This window comes from Nomascus leucogenys, chromosome 14 (genome assembly GCF_006542625.1).
Source record: "Nomascus leucogenys isolate Asia chromosome 14, Asia_NLE_v1, whole genome shotgun sequence".
In the NCBI taxonomy this organism is placed as follows: Eukaryota; Metazoa; Chordata; class Mammalia; order Primates; family Hylobatidae; genus Nomascus; species Nomascus leucogenys.
In genome coordinates, this window is record NC_044394.1 from 40818156 (window position 1) to 40837479 (window position 19324).

The following is a 19324-nucleotide window of genomic DNA, read 5'->3' on the forward strand; positions in this document are numbered from 1 at the left end:
GATGGTCTCGGTCTCCTGACCTTGTGATCCGTCAGCCTCGGCCTCCCAAAGTGCTGGGATGATAGGCGTGAGCCACTGCGCCTGGCCTAAAAGTTCACATATTATATTATTTCATTTGTGTGAAATGTCCAGAGTAGGGCAATCCATAGAGAGTAGATTTGTCATTGCCAGGGGCTGGGAGTGAGGACATGGGTGGTGACCACTAATGGATGCTGGGCTTAATTTTGGAGTGTTGAAAATGTTTTGGAATAATAGTGAAATAGTGGTGATTGCACAACATTGTGAATATACTAAAAAAAAGCCCCACTGAGGGACTGTTGTGGGGTGGGGGGGAGGGGTGAGGGACAGTATTAGGAGATATACCTAATGCTAAATGACGAGTTAATGGGTGCAGCACACCAGCATGGCACATGGATACATATGTAACAAACCTGCACATCGTGCACATGTACCCTAAACTTAAAATATAATAATAATAACCCCCACTGAATTGTATACTTTAAAATAGTGAATTTAATGCTATGTGAATTATATCTCAATAGAAACAAAACAAAAAGATCCCCCCATATGCCATAGCAGTAATACCTGATTTTATGTATGTTACTTCAAGTGAGTATTTGAATTTAAACGTAAGTTGATATGAAGAAAAATATGAGGCAAGCAGTAGCCAGCTTTTTTTTTTTTTTTTTTTTAAAGACAGAGTTCCACTCTGTCGCCCAGGCTGGAGTGCAATGGCACAATCTCAGCTCACTGCAACCTCTGCCTCCCGGGTTCAAGCGATTCTCCTGCCTTAGCCTCCTGAGTAGCTGGGATTACAGGTGCGCACTGCCACACCTGGCTAATTTTTGTATTTTTAATAGAGATGGGATTTCACCATGTTGGTTAGGCTGGTCTCGAACTCCTGACCTCGTGATCCACCCACCTCGGCCTCCCAAAGTGCTGGGATTACAGGCATGAGTCACCGCGCCCGGCCAAGCAGCTTTTATAGTGAGGATTTGAATGGGCTAATTCCCCGAACAGTGCTTGCACATAGTGGGTGCTCTGTAAGTGTTAGTCATTGTTACTACTGAGAGGAGATGGCAAAAATCTTGAAGGTGAACAACTCAAGTTGGCAAGTGCAGATTTCTTGTGTGCCTAGTGAGGCCCTGTTGGTGCAGCCTCAGCCTGCCGCAGCCTCTGCTTTCCCAGCTACCTTAGTGGCAGGCGTCTCTCCCTGAGGGTTCTCACTCTGCCTGCAGAGGCCTCCTCTTCCATACTCAGGCACTCATCCCTCTCATTCTTCATTGCAGTGCCCTTGATGGCCCCCAGTCTTGTCCTCGTCTTCTCAAGAGCTGCCTAGAGCACCCAGTTGGAGTCGTTTTGTTGCTCCCCCAGTCTGGACAGGGTGCCACATCTGTGCTTGTTCAGATCCCCTGTAGCTGCTGGCATGGGGATCTGGACACACAGTGAGTGTGTGAAAAATACTTGTCAAACCTGTGTCAACTAAACTATGAATACATCTTTTTGTTTGAGGCAGGGTGTTGCTCTGTTGTCTAGGCTGAAGTATAGTGGCATGATCATGGCTCACTGCAGCCTCAAACTCCCGGGCTCAAGTGATCCTCCATCTCAGTCTCCTACTCCCAGAAGTGTTGGGATTATAGGCGTGAGCCACCACACCTGGCCTTAATACATCTTTGTAATGACAAAACGATGTTATAAATCAGGCAAAAATATTTTTAAAATATATTGCAGAGTTTGTATATCTTATGAATGAGCTGTTCTAGGAACAGACTCTAGAAAAAGCTGGCCCATGTGTCCCAGGAGACGTGCATGGCTGTAGAAGCACTTTTCACAGGAGTAAAAATCTGGAAATAACCCAGATGTCCATGGACAGGAACACGGGTAGGCACATTGTTAAATATCAGCATGATCACATGGTACACAGCTGTGACAGTGGGTGAGTGGCAGCTAGCTGTGCATAACAACAGAGAGAACCTGAGAAGCAGTATAGAATGCCACAGGCAGGCTGGGGAAGACGGCATACTGTTCAGTTTTACTAGTGTGTGATACAATTATGTTCTTTTTTAAAAAGTGAGGGACCGAAAACCCAATACCAGGGCTGTTTGCCTTGGGGGTCGAGGAGGTGGGGAGAGGGAAGTGAGGGGGAGCCAGGTGGCTGGACATGGTGGTCATGTTCCAGGCCTTGAGGGCGCTGTGGAGTCATGGGGACTTATTTTGTTTGTCCTCACATGTGGTTTGCACATATTCTTTTATATGTACCTAATGTTACATCATAAAACATTTAAGAAAACAGAGGAACAGCAAGAAAACATTAGGGCTGGCTCATGCTTTTTGTGGGCTAGACTCTGACATTTAAGAGTTGGGAAGGAACATTTCCTCCTAATGTATCCAGTCAGTGTTGCACAGTAAATAAAACACCGGGAATGTCTCCAGCAGAGGAGGAAAGAGGGAAGTAATATTTTTACTCTGCACCAAAAAAGGAAGTTTACCTTTCAACATGAAGAGACTTTTTTTTCTGAGTGGTATTTCAGATGACAACAGCTATTTCAAAGGAACAGTGCAGGTTTCTCAGGGTGTTAAAGTCGGTGTGACTGATTTAGTAGAAGACACTGTTAATAGCCAAAGAGGCATCATTTCTTAAGGATGTGAGTTCTGAAGAACACGTTTTTAAGAATAGTTTTAGAGTCTCTGTGTTGTTATTTTGGACCTCCACCCTGACTGACTCCATTGTATTGCCAGTGTGTAGAACCTTCCACATTTCAAGGTAAAAGTTTCTTTGAATAGCGTTAAAGCCTCTTCCCTTTTGCTGGCTGCACTGAAGGGAGCTGGGAATGTCAGGTTCTGTCCTGGCTTAGCACTGAACAGCTCTCGGTCCTGGCATCTGCACGTGGTTGACTTCCAAGGCCCTTCTAGCTGTAGCATCTTTGCCCCTGCTTGCTTGACTTGGTGAGAGGCTGGGGAAAGGATCTATTGTGGCCCACAAAACATGAGGTCGGAAAGCAGTTGTTTCCATGCCATCTTTCGGCCTCAAACATCTAGACAAGAGGGACCTTTCTAGGCCTGCAGATTCAGCAAAGGAAAGTTCCTTGTTCTTAACGAATTTGAACACTGAATTTGTCTAAAGCTACAAAGAATGAGAATAAGAATAGGGATTAAGAGGATGGGATCAGAAGCCAGAGTCCGAGAGCAAATCCTAGTCCCACCTCTTGCTGGCACCTCAGCCTTGAGTCAGTTACTTAGCCTCTCTTTGCCTCACTTTCCTCCTCTGTAATATATGAATAAGAAGAATAACTCCTCCATAGGATTGTTATGAAGATTGAATCAGTGGACACATGTGACCTGCTCAGTTAGTATTCACTAGCCTCTGCTTAGAGGGCCCCTTCTGTTTCTTACTGCTCTTTTAATTCTGTTCTGTTACTAGCATCGAAGAGCACATGTGAGACTTTGCTTGGAAATGTCAGCTGCAGAGGAGAAGGGCAGGCAAGACTGGTGATGGTTTTGAACAGGTTGTGTGTATAGTCTAGAGAGAGATGCTTGTGGACAATGCCACCCACCCCTCTGGTAGGTGATTCCCACCTGGTGTGTTCTCATAGGAATGCCTCTGTAGGCTTTCATCTCCTGCCGAGCTGTCCTCAGGAACCTGCTGAGAAATGTCACTGTAGACATTGCACCTTGGCAGGACACAGGAGAGGAGGCAGGTATTTGGACACCTGTTATTTGCCAGTCCTACTCTTACCAACCCTCACAGCCAAGCGGAGCAGCACCTGTTACCTCCATTTGAGAGGTGTGGAAATAGAGGCTCAGGAAAGCTCAGCTTGCCTTGGACCGTGCAGCTGGAAAGGCAGGACATAATCCCTGTGGCCGGAGTGAGAACTACATATTTCAGCCCTAGGCTGCTGCCCAGGCTGCTGGTGTCACTCCTGAGTCCAGCTGTAAGGGGCATCAAGTGGATTCTCAGGCCCCGTGGTGCCTGGGCTTTGGCAGGTGCTGGTTCGTGTGGAGCATGTGTTAAGCACCAGGTAGGGCTGTTCCTGTTCCCAGGCAGTTTATTGTTAGGCCGACAATACAGCACTTGCCCTTTAACTGAAGAGATGGAGACCGAAAGGGACTCAGGAACTGGGAGAACAGCCTCAAGGTGTGAACTCTGGCAGTCTCTGAATAGAGAGATAATGGGTATCTTTAACAGTGTTCTTATTTTTTGCTTCTGTGTCACATGGAAGGTGTTTGTTGAGGGCTCAGTGTGTGCCAGGCACTGTTCTAGACAGTGGCAAAGAGACAGGCTGGGCCTTGGTCTCAGGGGGGTGGTGCGGGGGCAGGAGAGAAACAGATAAACAGGCACATAAGAAATGTCAGATAGAGGAGGGGCTCTGTTCCAGATGACAGCTGGTGACGTTGATAGAGAGTGCCTGATGGGTTCTGAGGAGGCCATGCGATCTGAATGACAAGGAGCCAGTGTAGTGACAGATAGAGGACGCTGGGTGGGGGAAATGGCAGGTGGGTAGAATGCAAGGCAGGAGCCAGTTCCGGTCATAGGGAAAGTGATCGGAAACGAGAGTGCAGCATGTGGGTGGCACATAAAGAGTTAACCCTCAGGGATTGTTCTGCCCCAGAGCCCACCTTTGGGATGAAGGAGCTCATCCTTTGAGCTTCAGCTAAGGTGAGCCTGCTCTTGTGGTCTCTAAGACCCTGGCTCACCGCCCATCCCGCAGCGCTGCTTAGATGAGGCTCAGCGGACATCAACCATCACTACCACCAGTCCCTGCAAGTAACTCCCTCAGAAATCTGCCTTGTTCAGAAATCTGCCTTGTTCCTCCGAAGCTACTGTGGGAAGAGTTAGATGTGACCTCCTGGAGGCACAGGTGGGAAGGCAGAGGTGAGCAAACCACTTGTTTTTCTCACAGCTGTGGTCTTGCACTTGTACATGCACAGTGTAAAAATACCTGTTCCTTGGCCAGCATCTGGAGTTCTCTTTGAGAAAATATGTTACGTCACTACTGTGCCCGAAACCTGAAGTCAGCCGGCCCTGCCTGAGGGGATCCACTGCCCCTCCTTTACTTCCACACTCTCGCAGCCTCCTCGCGAGATGGCAACAGCCCAGCAGTTAGCACCACCACATCCACCAGCCAGGGCTAAATTAAGCACGAGATCATGGGAATGTAGATTTTCCCATGCAGCTCTGCATGTTTTTCAGATGTCTCAAGCTGGAAAATTATGCTGATGAAATGGTAATCCATAGCTCGGCCTGTCCTGTGGGGTGGGGGTGAGTAGCCATCAAAGGCTACTGGGTTCACTGCGCCCCGTCTCTGGTTGGCTTCATCATCTCCCATCAACCAGTGTTTTCTCTAGCATAGCCACAGTGTGTGAGAAATGGGGAATCTCTGCCTAAGGGTCACAGCAGCCATGCTCAGAGGAGTGGAGGGTTCTGAAGGCTGCTTTTCACATTTCCAAAGGCTGAAGGGAAGCCCTACTTTTTTGCCCACCATGAAGCCCCACAGGCTAACAAAAACATCTGCTGCTTGGCTGTGGCTGGAATTCTACTCCCTCAGTTGGTGACCTATGGCTGGGCTGATCAGAAGCTTGGGTTTCTCATGCCACCATGGAGATGGCAGGGAATTGAATCACTGGTCAGAATGGGGGCCTTTGGGACTGAAGGATTTGGGGTGAGCATCTGGTTTAATCCCATCATTTTAGAAGCGAGGACCCTGGGTACTGGCTTCTTGGTGCTACAGAGCGGTTACAGCATTGGCCCTGGTCCCTGGATTCTCATCTCTCACTACCACATCATGTTATTTGCATTTTGGCATGATTTTTAAAAGAATACTGTTCATAATTTGGTCATTTGTAAGATGGCTTTGAGGAGTAGGAGAGGTAGGGGAGCATTCAAGAATTCTCCTTTGCCTTTATGGAGTGTTGCTGCCTGCCCTTTGTGCAGTCACAGTGTTTGATCCTCTACACTGAGGGGGAGGTGCTGCAGCTTCTTGCCATACCCCTGTTTTCCTGGATTGGCAGGAACAGCCAAAACCAGGTCTCCAGACCCCATCTTTTCTTCACACAGTCTTTAAAAAGACTGGATTTCCCCACCTGCCCGTGTAGTCTACACCCACAGGCTGCTCCTCCCAGAGACTAAATGATAGGGGCATGTCGATAACAAGAAATTAAATTCCTTGTGTATGTTTTGGTACTTGCTTTCTGCTTTTAGAAAATTGAGTACATATCAAGTTCTAGGAGGCCAAGTGACATCTAATTTGAGCTCTGCTGTGTCTGTTCCAGTGGCTGTCAGATCCTGGGAGAAGCTGCCTAGGTGGCTCCTTGAGGGTGGACCTCCTACTCTCCTTCAGGAGCCTCTACCTGGTCGTCTCCTGCAAATAAAGTGACCATTCTGTGGGCCTGCCCAGCCTTTTTTTAGAGGTTGGTTCTTCCTATGCAGTCAGCCCTTCCTGGCTCCCCTCTGGCAGTAGGTTAACTGACACCTGCAGGGATCTTTCTTCCTTAGAAGAAAGTCCCAGGGGCGACAAGTAAGCACATGGGCAGTTTACCTTTTCCTGCTCTACTGTCTAGAAGTCAAGTCTGAAATGTTTGTTTTTCTTCAAAATTCTTTAAGTACATGAGTATAAAGGTTTTTTAGCCCACTTTTTGGAGACTGATAAATTTTTTATTAAAAAAAAACTATTCATTTTTATAGACAGGGTCTTGCTAGGTTGTCCAGGCTAGATTTGAACTCCTGGGCTCAGGTGATCCTCCTGCCTCAGCCTTCTGAGTAGCTGGGAATACAAGTGTGTAGCACCCTGCCCAGCTGATAGAAAATTTGATTTCTCTAACCAACAAGAAGTCATCAGAATATAGATGCCCACTTTCAGTTAGTGAAGATGTTTATTTCTTGGCTGAATCTCACGTTTTTCTGGTATGAGGGAAATAAAGGATTTTTTTCTTTTCATTTCTCTACGGGATGAGCAACAGTTATTAGGCTTTAAGTTATTGCTAGCGTGGCTGAAACAGAATCATAATAGTCTTTTCTCTTTTGGCTGAAATGATGACTGTTGAAAAGAATGTGGCACTGTCCATATTGTCCTAACTGGCCTGTTGTCTTCTGGAGAGCCCGTGTGGTTTGGTCATGTGATCTGTGGTCTCAGCTACCCCAACTGGGCCTCCTTGTAACGATCGTTGTACCCTTTTCTCCGGTAGGAAGATGGAGATGTTTCCTCACTCGTGGACTGCACCTCGGGAAAGATAAAGCCAGTGAATTGAGGATTGCGGAGTATTGCACACATTCAAGTGTCCTGCAGTGGACACCATGACACTGACTCCAGCATGCCTAGAAATCACCATGGGGGCTTCTTAAGAGAGTGGCAGCCCCTCAGCTCTGCCCCCAGAATGACTGGATTTTTGAATGGACTCCCAGGAAGTTCTGATGTATCTGGTTGATGGACCACACTCACTGGTGGAACACTGTGGGAAAGGTGGGGTGTACCCCTTTCCCAAGCATTCTCTGTCATCTACTTTTAGAAAAATAAAGTATGTGTAGAAACATAGGAGGCTGCCAGACATACATAGGTGGAGCTGCCATCTGAGGTGAAGATGTTCAGGTCAATTAATTCACCCGTATTTATTGATTGGGACTGGGTTTTCACAATGTTGATTGACCTGTGATTGTTAGGTTTGGGGAGGGGAGTGGAAAGGCAGCTCCCTGACAGCCGAGCGTGACCTTCAATGATGGCTGCTCCCCATAGTTTCCTTAGGGACCTGATGTAGACCGCAACTGAAAGGTGAACATCCTCCTCTCAGCACACGATCAGCCGCACCTTGGTGGCACAGAGGCACGGGGTACAGAGGTGTGTGCCTTCACCACAGGCCCACCTGCATTGCTTGGAACTGTGAAAAGCCTCTGTCTCCCACGATGGGGAACTCTAGATTTGGAAAGAATTTCCCCACCCAGCTCCTCAAGCCTTCGGAGCACATTTTTATGGAATACTTCTTGCCTCCTGGGGCATAACCCTAGCCTTGGAAATTTTTTTTCCAGTTTTGTTCTGTTTGCTGTTGCTGTTTTGTTTAGTCTCTTTCCAGTCTCTACTCTCATTTGAATTCTGTGTTTTCAAGTTTACCAGAAAATTTTCCCCCAGCTTGTTCCCTGCATGTATGGGGATCTAGCTGTTATTTTATGGTTCCCGTCATGAGTCACTCTCAAAAAAGAGCAGATGATCCCAGACTTTGGTTGGGGGTGCCTGATTCACAGGGAGTGCCGAGCCCTCCTGGGGAGGATGCGGTTCTTCCTTGGTCAGTCTTGAGCTGTGGGTCAACTGTGGCTGGGTGGGAAGAGCCTGACTGATGTCTCTGCACTCCTAATCGAGGCCCTGTTGGAGGTTCAGGGGAGCGCCCATGCTCTGTCCTTTTGTTGTTTGGCTGTTGCTGCCTTTCTACCTCTGGTTCTCTCAGGTGCTTTGTGCACAGGGTTTGCAGTTGCAGGGGTCAAAAGCACACATTGCTTTAGGTTACAGCATGAGAATTTCAGGGGATAAATGGCTTCATGCATAGGTAGACATAGAGGTGCAGACCACGTGTTGTTATGTCTTGTGCCTTCTCCTGTCCTTGGCTTCTTGCTTTCTTCTGTGGCTGCTTCAATCATAGGTAAACCTGACTCTGCCCCTGTGGTGTGTTCCAGCAGCTTAGCAACCCTGCTAGTTTCCCAGAAGTTTTAGGAACCATCCAGAGGGGTCTACAGGTGGTCCAGTCTGGAGTCTTAACATATCACTGATCTAGCTGCTGGGCGGGGGAACTGTGGGGCTTTGATTGGCCTGGTCTGTGTCCTGAGCCTACTCCTGGCCAGTTTCCCAAGGATGACTGAGTACTCTTTCCAAGAAGAAGGGGATTATGGTTGTTACATAGGCAAAATCAATGATTCAGTTTTCAGAATGGGAATGAAATATTATTTGGTTTAAAGAACCTTACCTAGTTCTGGGGACTAACTGTAGAAAAGTGAGTATTCCCTTTTATATTGAATAGATATGGCTTTTTACGCGGAGGCTCTGAAGCTCCCAGGGCATTTCAGAAGGCCTGACAATTTCTGCATTGCTCATGGTGCTACTTCCCCAGGCCATCTCAAGCATTCAGTTTCTTTGCTGTTGGTTGGAATTTATTGACTCTGTGTGGTTAACAATAGTTACCTAACGTGCATCAGCACCCTGATTTCTTAGTAAAATGAATGATTAATTAATACAATTTCAAAACAGGTTTTTAGGGCTAGGGCGAGAGTGGGGAAGGTGTGGCTGGTGGGGTGGTGGCCAGGAGCCTCTGCCTGGTCATCTCGTCCTGCAAATAAAGTGGCCATTCTGTGGGCCTGCTCAGCCTTTTTTTTTTTTTTGAGACAAAGTTGCTCTGTCACTCAGGCTGGAGTGCAGTGGCATTATCATGGTCCACTGTAGCCTCCATCTCCTGGGCTCAAGGGATTCTCCCATCTCAGTCTCCTGAGTAGCTGGGACTGCAGATGTGCACCACCATGCCCAGCTAATTTAAAAAATTTTATTTTTTATTTTTTGTAGAGACGAAGTCCCACCATGTTGTCCAGGCTGGTTTTGAACTCCTGAGCTCAAGTGATCCTCCTGCCTTGGCCTCCCAAAGTGCTGGGATTATAGGCGTGAGCCACTACACCTGGCCCTATTCCCGTGACAGCTGTCTTGGAAGGTACAGAAAGGTTTCTTTGCCTTGAATAATGGATCTCACTTTACACCTTGGTGTCTTCATTTAAAAATATTTAAAGTTTTGACAGAATTGTACAAGTTCATGTACTTCATTTATCACTTAGCATCAAAGAGTTCTAGGTAATAACTGATGATATGATGATAGAACTGGATTTCTAAAGGTGTTTCTAGTTACTGAAACTAGTTATTGTCAGTATGTAATTTATAAGTTTTTTGTTGTTGTTGTTTGTTTGTTTTTGCTGTATTGGGTCTAAACTTTTAACAGAGTTTAATATTGTTTTTCCTTGTTTTGACAACCCTCCCACCTCCACCTCTAACATCCTTATCTGGCATAGAGGTTCATGAGAAATGATTGTGAGCTGATCACACACTTCCTCAGGCTTGAGTGAGGAGCCCAGAAGGTAACAAATGATCCTGTTTTAGTTGCATTTGCATGTGCATTAGTTCAGTCTCAGCAAGCTGGAAACAAGAAAATTGGAAAATTGAGAAAGAAAGTTTGGAAAGTGGAGCGTGCAAACTTTGCGAAAAAGAGGGAGAACAAAACAAAACTCAGATTCTAGAAATAACAGAATGTGCCTGGGTACGGTGGCTGACGCCTGTCATCTCAGCAGTTTGGGAGGCCGAGGCAGGTGGATCACTTGAGGTCAGGAGTCCGAGACCAGCCTGGCCAAAATGTTGAAACCCCATCTCTACTAAAAACACAGAACTTAGCTGGGTGTGGTGGCAGGCGCCTATAATCCCAGCTACTTGGGTGGCTGAGGCACCAGGATCACATGAAACTGAGAGGCAGAGGTTGCAGTGAGCCGAGATTGTGCCACTGCACTCCAGCCTGGGCAAAAGGGCGAGACTCTGTCTCAAAAAAAAAAAAAAAAGGCCGGGCGCGGTGGCTCAAGCCTGTAATCCCAGCACTTTGGGAGGCCGAGGCGGGCGGATCACAAGGTCAGGAGATCGAGACCATCCTGGCTAACAGGGTGAAACCCCGTCTCTACTAAAAATACAAAAAATTAGCCGGGCGTGTTGGCAGGCGCCTGTAGTCCCTACTCGGGAGGCTGAGGCAGGAGAATGGCGTGAACCCCGGGAGGCGGAGCTTGCAGTGAGCCAAGATCGCGCCACTGCACTCCAGCCTGGGGGACAGAGCAAGACTCCGTCTCAAAAAAAAAAAAAAAAAAAATAACAGGATGTGCCATGGAATGTGGTATGTGTTTGGAGCTTGGAGCTTGCCCTTGGGATGGACTCATGGCAGATGTTTGCTGGGAGAGGAGATGTTTAAATATTTACAGCCAGTCCTGTGGTTGAGGGGAAGCAGTGAAAAATGAGGACCTGAGGTGTACAAGGTCAATTGTGTCAAAGTAATGGAAGTCCAGGTGTTCAGCTGGAATAGCTGGAGCTTTGTGCCCACTGGCACTGCTGGAGTCCTGCTTCATGGCCCACGCATCATGGGCTGTCTCACGGTTGGAATAATTAGTTTCAGCCTCCAAAGTCTCGCTTAGGTGAGGTGCGTAGTCCAGTTGGCTTGGAAAATGAAAAGCCTCGGCCGGGCGCGGTGGCTCACGCCTGTAATCCCAACACTCTGGGAGGCCAAGGTGGGCGGGTCACGAGGTCAGGAGATCAAGACCATCCTGGCTAACACGGTGAAACCCCGTCTCGACTAAAAATACAAAAAAATTAGCTGGGTGCGGTGGTGGGTGCCTGTAGTCCCAGCTACTCAGGAGGCTGAGGCAGGAGAGTGGTGTGAACCCAGGAGGCGGAGCTTGCAGTGAGCCGAGATCACACCTCTGCACTCCAGCCTGAGCGACAGAGCGAGACTATGTCTCAAATAAAAAAAAAAAAAAAAAAAAAAAGAAACACCTCCAGTGACTTTTCTCCTAGTGAGGATTATTTATTTGTTTATTTTTATTTTTTTTAGAGACGGGGTCTCGCCATGTTGCCCAGGTTGGTCTTGAACTCCTGAGCTCAAGTGATCTGCGCACCTCGGCTTCCCAAAGTGCTGGGATTACAGTCGTGAGCCACCGCGCCCGGCCCCTAGTGAGGATTTCTTAGCTCCATACCTCTCACTTTTCACCATCCGCCTGTGCCGAAAGCTGCTCCTGTCTATAAACTTCAAGAAAATAGCAGGCAGCCATGAAAATTACATAGGCCTTATTTTAGTTTTTTGACTGTAACCGGTATTTTATTATTTTATTAGCTTTTTCCTTTTTCCTGAAGTTTAAGTATTTCAGAGACCATCAACAGATGTCCTTTGAAGTTAGTCTGTTAGAGAAAGCCCCTGCCTTGGTCAACAGCCCTGTTTCTTAATTGTTTGGAGTTCCTTTCCCAGCTTGTGTCTGGGAGGGCAGCGGCACCTTGGCCCTTGCTCACAGCAATCACTGCCTTTTCTTTGCTGCCAAAGGTCTAGGAGGCTCATTGGGACCCTGGCTGGGCCTCACAGCCTCCCTGGGAGGACACTGGGCCCAGCTGGAGGTCTTCTGCTTCCACCCACAAGGTCACCAGATAGGGGAGGGCAGCAGAGCCCAGAGCATTGTTTCTCACTTAGGAAAGTGTTCCTTTTTTTTTTTTTTTTTTTGAGACGGAGTCTCGCTCTGTCGCCCAGGCTGGAGTGCAGTGGCGCGATCTCAGCTCACTGCAAGCTCCGCCTCCTGGGTTCACGCCATTCTCCTGCCTCAGCCTCTTGAGTAGCTGGGACTACAGGCGCCCGCGACCACGCCTGGCTAATGTTTTGTATTTTTAGTAGAGATGGGGTTTCACCGTTCACAGGATGGTCTTGATCTCCTGACCTTGTGATCCACCTGCCTCAGCCTCCCAAAGTGCTGGGATTACAGGCGTGAGCCACCGCGCCCTGCAGGAAAAGTGTTCCTTTTTTTTTCTTATGACATTCTCAACCATTTGAGACCATTTTACTGGGAAGGAGGTGGCCGAAGTCCTCTTTTTTTTCTTTACTTTTCTTTTTTTTTTTTTTTTTTTTTTTTTTGAGACAGAGTCTCGCTCTGTCGCCCAGGCTGGAGTGCAGTGGTGTAATCTTGGCTCACTGCAGCCTCCACCTCTCTGGCTCAAGCAATTCTCATGCCTCAGCCTCCTGAGTAAGCTGGGATTACCGGTGTGTACCACCACACCCAGCTAATTTTTTGTATTTTTAGTAGAGACGGGGTTTTGCCATGTTGCCCAGGCTGGTCTTGAACTCCTGAGCTCAGGCTGTCTGCCTGCCTGGACCTCCCAAAGTGCTAGGATTACAGGTGTGAGCCACCATGCCTGGCCAAAGTCTTTGTCAGTGGTGAATCCTAGCTCTGCCCACTTCTCTGAGAAGCTGAAGAGTCATACCTGCTCTACATCAAATGGAACAACAAACTGAAGGGCCTGGTGGTCCCTGGCACATTGTAAGGCTCCTGAACATTAAGTACCTCTGAACATTACTACTGATTTTGACACATATTTGCCCTTTGAGCTGGGAAATATTCATTAAAAATTAAAGTGTTCTTTTTTCTTTTTTCTTTGTGAGGCTCATCGTATCTTTGCCAGCAGTGAATGTTGCATCATGAATGAAAAACCTAATTACATCAAATGTGCAGGTCACCGTGCAAAAGTTTTTATCCCTGGTCCTTTCACAGCCTTTGCAGAATATGCCTGCTTTTAGCTGAAGCCCTGTTCTGTGGCTTCAGATAGAGTCAGATTCCTTGACATATTTGAGGGTGGAGAGAAGGCCTCCTTGGCCAGAGCAGATGTATGGGTTATTACCAGGGTGAAATTTTACGAGCTGTCCCCTTTTTGTGTGTGGAAAAATCATACAAAGTGTTTTTTCCTGTTTTCTCACTTAACACTGAACAGCAATCAATACAGATGACTTCTGTAACTTTCTCCCCACATAACAAGCAAGCAGTCAGTTTTGCAGGACACCAGCTAGGTGTCCTTCAGTTCAACTCTGATATTTACCTGGAGGTAGCTTCAGATCCCGTATGTTGAGGGCTCAGTCCCACAAAACCATTCCCTCCTTCCCAGCAGTGCAAGTCAAAGCCTCTGGAACTTCTGACCAACCAGCTTCAAGTTGAGACCCCTTCTTTGGGTTCAATTAATTCGATAGAGTGGCTCACATAACTCAGGGAAATTGACTTATATTTACCTATTTATTATAAAGGATATCGCAAAGGATACAGATGAAGAGATGCATAGGCCAGGTGTGGGAGAAGGAGTGCAGAGCTTCCATGCCATACCTCGGTGCCACCCTTCAGGAACCTTTGCGTGTTCAGCCATCCAGAAGCTTCCTGAGCCTGTCCTTATGTCTTTTTATGGAGGTTTCATTATGGAGACATGATTGACTAAATGATTGGCCATTGGTGATAAGCCTAATCTTCAGTCCCTCTCCCCTTCCCAGGACTGATCCTGCCTTGGTCTTTCTAGTGACCAGCCCCATCCTGAAGCTGCCTAGGGACTGCCAGCCCTCAGTCAATCATTCACATGCAAAAAGACATCACTATGGAGATTCTGAGGATTTTAGGTTTGGAATCCCTGCCAAGTGAGAGGGATGAAGACCAAATACATATTTCACATTAGCAAACCCTTCTTTTTGTGTGATTGTTTGTGATGAGTAGTCATTGTATTTCCTGTGGCTTTTCCTCGCATCTGCCACCTTTTGTTTACTTGCTTGTTTTTTTTGATGTGCCCATTACCCATCTGAGGCTTTAGATGAGGAAGGTAGGAGCTACCTGTTGTTTCTGTGGCAGAAACATCTTGAGAGTAAAGACCACCACAGGAAGAAAGGGAGGCGCAGGTTCTGGGCCTGGAGTGACCTTAGCTGACCGTGTGATTCCAGGCTTAGTTTCCTCACTTGTGTAGTGGGAAAAATAATCCTTCCCCTGAGGGTTTGAGGGTTTGGGGGACAGCCAAGCAGGTGGTCAGAATGGTGGGTGGAGCCCCTTGCTTCCTATCCGGGCCCTAGCTGTCCTAATCTACCTGGGGCAATCCCTGGAGACTTCTAGGGCCTCAGTTTTCCCATTTTATAGGTAAGGAACCTTCATCCCCTGCCAGACTGTGGCCTTCTCGAGGGCAGGGACTCTGTTTTTAATCTGTAACATTCATTTATTTAACAGTGTTCGTTTCTGTGTCGGGCACAGTACTAAGTGCTGGGTGCTCACTGGTGATGAGGCAGATGAAGGTTACCAAACTTGTGGACAGGAGCCTCATGTCAGAGACGTGGACCTCACTGTAGCCTGGTAAGTGAGTGTTATCTGGAGGAAGAGAGGGGATAGATGGTGTGTTTGGTTGGAGTGAGTTAATGGATAGCCAGGGGTCTCAGCTTTCTTTGTGAAATGAGGGGCTGGGCTATAACCAGATTAGTTTTAAGGCTGTATTAGCTTGGGCCAGATGCTGGAGGCTTCTGAAAGCCAAGTGGAGGTCTTTATCCTTTTTCTAGAAGAGCTGTTAGGAATCTTTATAAATTCTTGAACAGGGAAGGTCAGGTGAAAAGTGGTTGTCAAGGAGAATTTTCTGGACATTCGGAAGCACGGTGGACCAAAGCAGTTTTGAAGGTATTGACAGGCATTTTTGAGTTAAGATAGACCTGACATTAGTCTCTTTCTTGTCCTCATGTGTATTTTTTTTTATTTAAATAAACTTAAAAAAAATAGAGATGGGGGGTATCGCTATTTTGACCAGGCTGGCCTCAAGTAATCCTCCCATTTCAGCTTCGCAAAGTGCTAGGGTTACAGGTGCGAGCCACCATATCTGGTCTCACATGTAATTTTAAATGTGCCAAGATCAGCTTCCCCCAGCGTTTCCGATTCTTCCACAGCTGGCTTTTGCCAGGCAGTGAAAAGACAACCCATAAACTAGCCATTCTAGTGGAAGCGTTTTGAAAATAGAGCAATAGTCATGATGTTTACTTCTTTTCTCCTAAAGGCTTAAACTTGAGTGTAAGTTTTATTGATTGTTGACTGGTGATACTGATTTTATCTTGGGTTCGTCCTAAGGAGGCTGGGTATGTCCACTCAGCTCCCCAGTTTTACCCAGTACCTGCTGCTGGACCAGAGTCTCCCACCCTCACAGGGGGCTTACGTCGCAGTGGAGTGGGTTTTCTCTTTCTCTAGGTCATGGCTTCCAGCTTTTCGAATCTGAGGCTCCAAAGGAGGAAATGACCATTCAGGGATCTTACTCCAGCTTGATTACGGAAACTGAACCTTCATAAGGTGTGCACTTACCAAGGACAGGAAGGTTTCTCTCTTTGAAGGGCTTTAAACTTATAACAGAGAAAATAAAAATGACGACTTCGTCTATCAGACGGCAGATGAAAAACATCGTGAACAATTACTCAGAGGCAGAAATCAAAGTCCGGGAAGCCACCTCCAATGACCCGTGGGGCCCGTCCAGTTCTCTGATGACCGAGATTGCCGACCTGACCTACAACGTGGTGGCCTTCTCGGAGATCATGAGCATGGTGTGGAAGCGGCTCAATGACCATGGCAAGAACTGGCGGCATGTGTACAAGGCACTGACCCTGCTGGACTACCTCATCAAGACAGGCTCCGAACGTGTGGCCCAGCAGTGCCGGGAGAACATCTTCGCCATCCAGACCCTGAAGGACTTCCAGTACATTGACCGAGATGGGAAGGACCAGGGCATCAATGTGCGTGAGAAGTCAAAGCAACTGGTGGCCCTCCTCAAAGACGAGGAACGGCTGAAGGCTGAGAGGGCCCAGGCTCTCAAAACCAAAGAGCGCATGGCCCAGGTTGCCACTGGCATGGGCAGCAACCAGATCACCTTTGGGCGAGGCTCCAGCCAGCCCAACCTCTCCACCAGCCACTCGGAGCAGGAGTATGGCAAGGCCGGGGGCTCCCCAGCCTCCTACCATGGCTGTGAGTAATGGAAGTGCTTCTCACCCTTTGCCAGAGCAGCAGCAATGGGTGACAGGTGGGGTGGGTGTCCCTGGGCTTAGGGAGTGGTGGCCACAGCTCGAACCTGTCCTCAGTACCCAGCTTTTGGCAGCCCAGGAAAATTGTCTTTGGTCTGGTTTGAGTTTTGGTTATAAAGAGACTTTTAGTCCCTTGGCTGCTCTGGTTCAGGGGTCTCTAATGCCCTTTGCTGCTCTGTGGGTCTCATTCTGTACATCTGGGCAGAAGGTGGGCAGAGGCAGGTCTTTTCTGCTTCCTTGTCAGAATGGGTCTGGCAGCAAAGGAGTTGTCCTGCTGCACATACAATGGGGAGTTGACTCTGGTAGCCAGGAGGAAACAAATGCTCTTTCTTGATAATCTTGTTTCTTTAATCTCATATTAAGTGTTTTTCTGCTGACTGAGCTTCAGGTCTCTTGAATGGCTCAGTATTATTCTACTTCAGCAAAAGAACTCATACAGGTTGCTGGTGTGAACAAGGCCTCCCTTCCAAACATGCAAATGAGAGTTGCTAGTGATTTGGTTGCGTGGCTGGATCTGCATTGAGTGGGGCCGGTCTAGTTCTGGTTTTGCATGTTGGATTAATTTGGGTCTCTGCCTTATGGTCAGAAGAGGTTTCAGAGAACAGAGTGGAGTTCAGGGCCTGATGGAAGTTGGTCTCTGTGAGCCACATTGGCATCCTGGCTGTTCATTGGAAGTGGTCCCCTAACAGGTGTTTCTCCATTTTCACAGTGCTACTCCAGCCACAGTGTGGACCCCACACTCAGAGAGACAGGTGGCCCTAGTGGCCTTTGGGGGACAGGGTGAGGATGGAGGTGGGGATTGTAGAAGTTATATCTTCTGGCTGCTAAAACAAAAGTGCAGATCCCTAGTAACAGTATGTCAGCATAGCAGAAAACTTTTTTTAAAGGAAGTTGTTTGTAGTTTGACAGACCTCAGTCAACCCTTGCTTAGTCAGTGTTCTGTTACCAGACCATTTACTAACATTTCCTGCTTTTGCAGGTTTCGATTTGACATTGCACCGCCACCACTAGCATTTTGAGAAATGTGTTAAATGAGAGATTTGCATATTCAAGTCAGATTTCCTGCTTCTAGGAATTCTGAATTATTACCGAGCTTGGAGCAGGTTAACATATTCTTGTCCCATATGTAGTTGTCATTTTTCTTCTTAGTTTGAACTGTTTTGCTTAAGCGAAGGTTGTGACCTTGGTTAAACCGCTTGAAAACAATTTAACCTTAATCTCCAGAAGCCTCAACGCAGGGTTAAATTGCACCCAAAAAAATGAAGATTGCCCTTTAAGAAGTGAAACTGTTTTATTTCTCTCAAGGACCCTCTTACCAACCCCCAGAGAGGCTCCCTTTGGATCGAGTTGGTCCCAACCTGCCTTGACTTCCTCCATTCCTGTGACTGTGGCTGTGGCTTTGATGCAGGCCAAGGGGAGCTGCCATTCTCTTTATGTGCTTTTCATGATCATTATTCTCAAGAAGCCAGAGGATACTAAGCAAGGAGCTGAAACAGCTTCACGTTCCATGAACAATTTGTGGAACTTTGCAGATGCAGGGGTGGGACAGTGGGGATGCAGGAGCCTGGTTTGATCCACCCCTCCTCCTCATACCGAGTCCAGGGCCTGTAGCCATAGGTCCTGCTGGGCTAAATGATACTGCTGCAGTTCCAGCTCTGACGTTTTTGGTTCCCTCAGAGCTTACGCTTGAGCTGCATGTTCAGGGTCAGAATGTGGTCAGTGGGCTTTTCACAGCTTCCACCGCAGTGGGCTGCGGGGTTGACTCCGAGCGGCCTTGGCCCGTACCTCCTGCAGGGGCTGCTGCGCACCCTCTAATAGCGTGTCTCTCTGTGTGTGTGTGTGTGTGTGTCCCTGCCCCACAGCGCCTGAGGCCTCACTGTGCCCCCAGCACCGCACAGGGGCCCCGCTGGGTCAGAGTGAGGAGCTGCAGCCACTGAGCCAGCGCCACCCCTTCCTGCCGCACCTGGGGCTGGCCTCCCGCCCAAATGGCGACTGGTCCCAGCCCTGCCTCACTTGTGACCGCGCAGCCCGAGGTGGGACGGCGGTTTGCTTTTTTCCTTACTAGAAATGCTGGGCAGCTTGCTGGGGGTGTGCTTGCCATGCCAGTACAGCCAACTCTCTCCCTGTCTCCTCTGGGCCTGGGGGTTTGGCCTCCAGCAGGCCCAGGAGCCCTTTCTTCCTCTCTCCTGGGAGCTTGTGGCCTGGTGGTGCTCCCCTTCCAGGATCACGTGTCACTTGCTAGAAGTTCTGTCAAAGGTTTAGCAGGGGAGCTGTTCTTTGGGTAAGGCATGGGGTGATGGCCCATGTTCTCCCCATGCTCCCATTCCCTGACAAACTGGAGGGGGCTCTGCCACCTATCAGGCCCACCCATGGTGGTGAGTCAGACAACTTGGCTTGTTGGACCGGAAATGTGTGATTTAAACCTCACAACGCCAGACAAATATAAGATCCTCAGTGGACAGTCATTGGAAGCCATCATCCTTAATGCAGTAATGTATGCCTTGCCCTGAATAAAATGGGATTTTTTTTTTTGCTTCCCAATTAACTGCTGTTCTTCCTGAAATCCCCGTTACCATGGAAAACAGAGAGTTGGCTGTACTGTCAATTCTAGGTCACGGTGTTTGAAGATACCTAATTCAATGGGTAACTAAAAATGGGGCTTCTCTTTCTACTAATTAATAATGTATCCTGACCAGAGCTCTACAACTATAGCAGGTTAAACTGAAAACAGATTTTC

General features: G+C 47.9%; 1 protein-coding gene across 7 annotated transcripts in view; it reads left to right on the top strand.

The window, feature by feature from the left end:
- Positions 1–19324, top strand: part of EPN2 (epsin 2) — a 98067-nt gene that overhangs the window by 29958 nt on the left and 48785 nt on the right. Inside the window, exons 2-4 of one of the 7 annotated variants that reach the window (XM_012501168.2) lie at positions 14771–14893; positions 15767–16531; positions 18450–18620. The exons of 1 other annotated variant lie outside the window; for it this stretch is intronic. In XM_012501168.2, the coding sequence (XP_012356622.2) occupies positions 15937–16531; positions 18450–18620 (766 nt within the window). In that variant the 5' untranslated portion in view covers positions 14771–14893; positions 15767–15936. Of the gene's footprint in view, positions 1–9580; positions 9676–14770; positions 14894–15766; positions 16532–18449; positions 18621–19324 lie in introns of those variants that run through there. 5 more of the 7 variants (XM_030828502.1, XM_030828504.1, XM_030828505.1 and 2 more) reach the window with 5 other exon arrangements.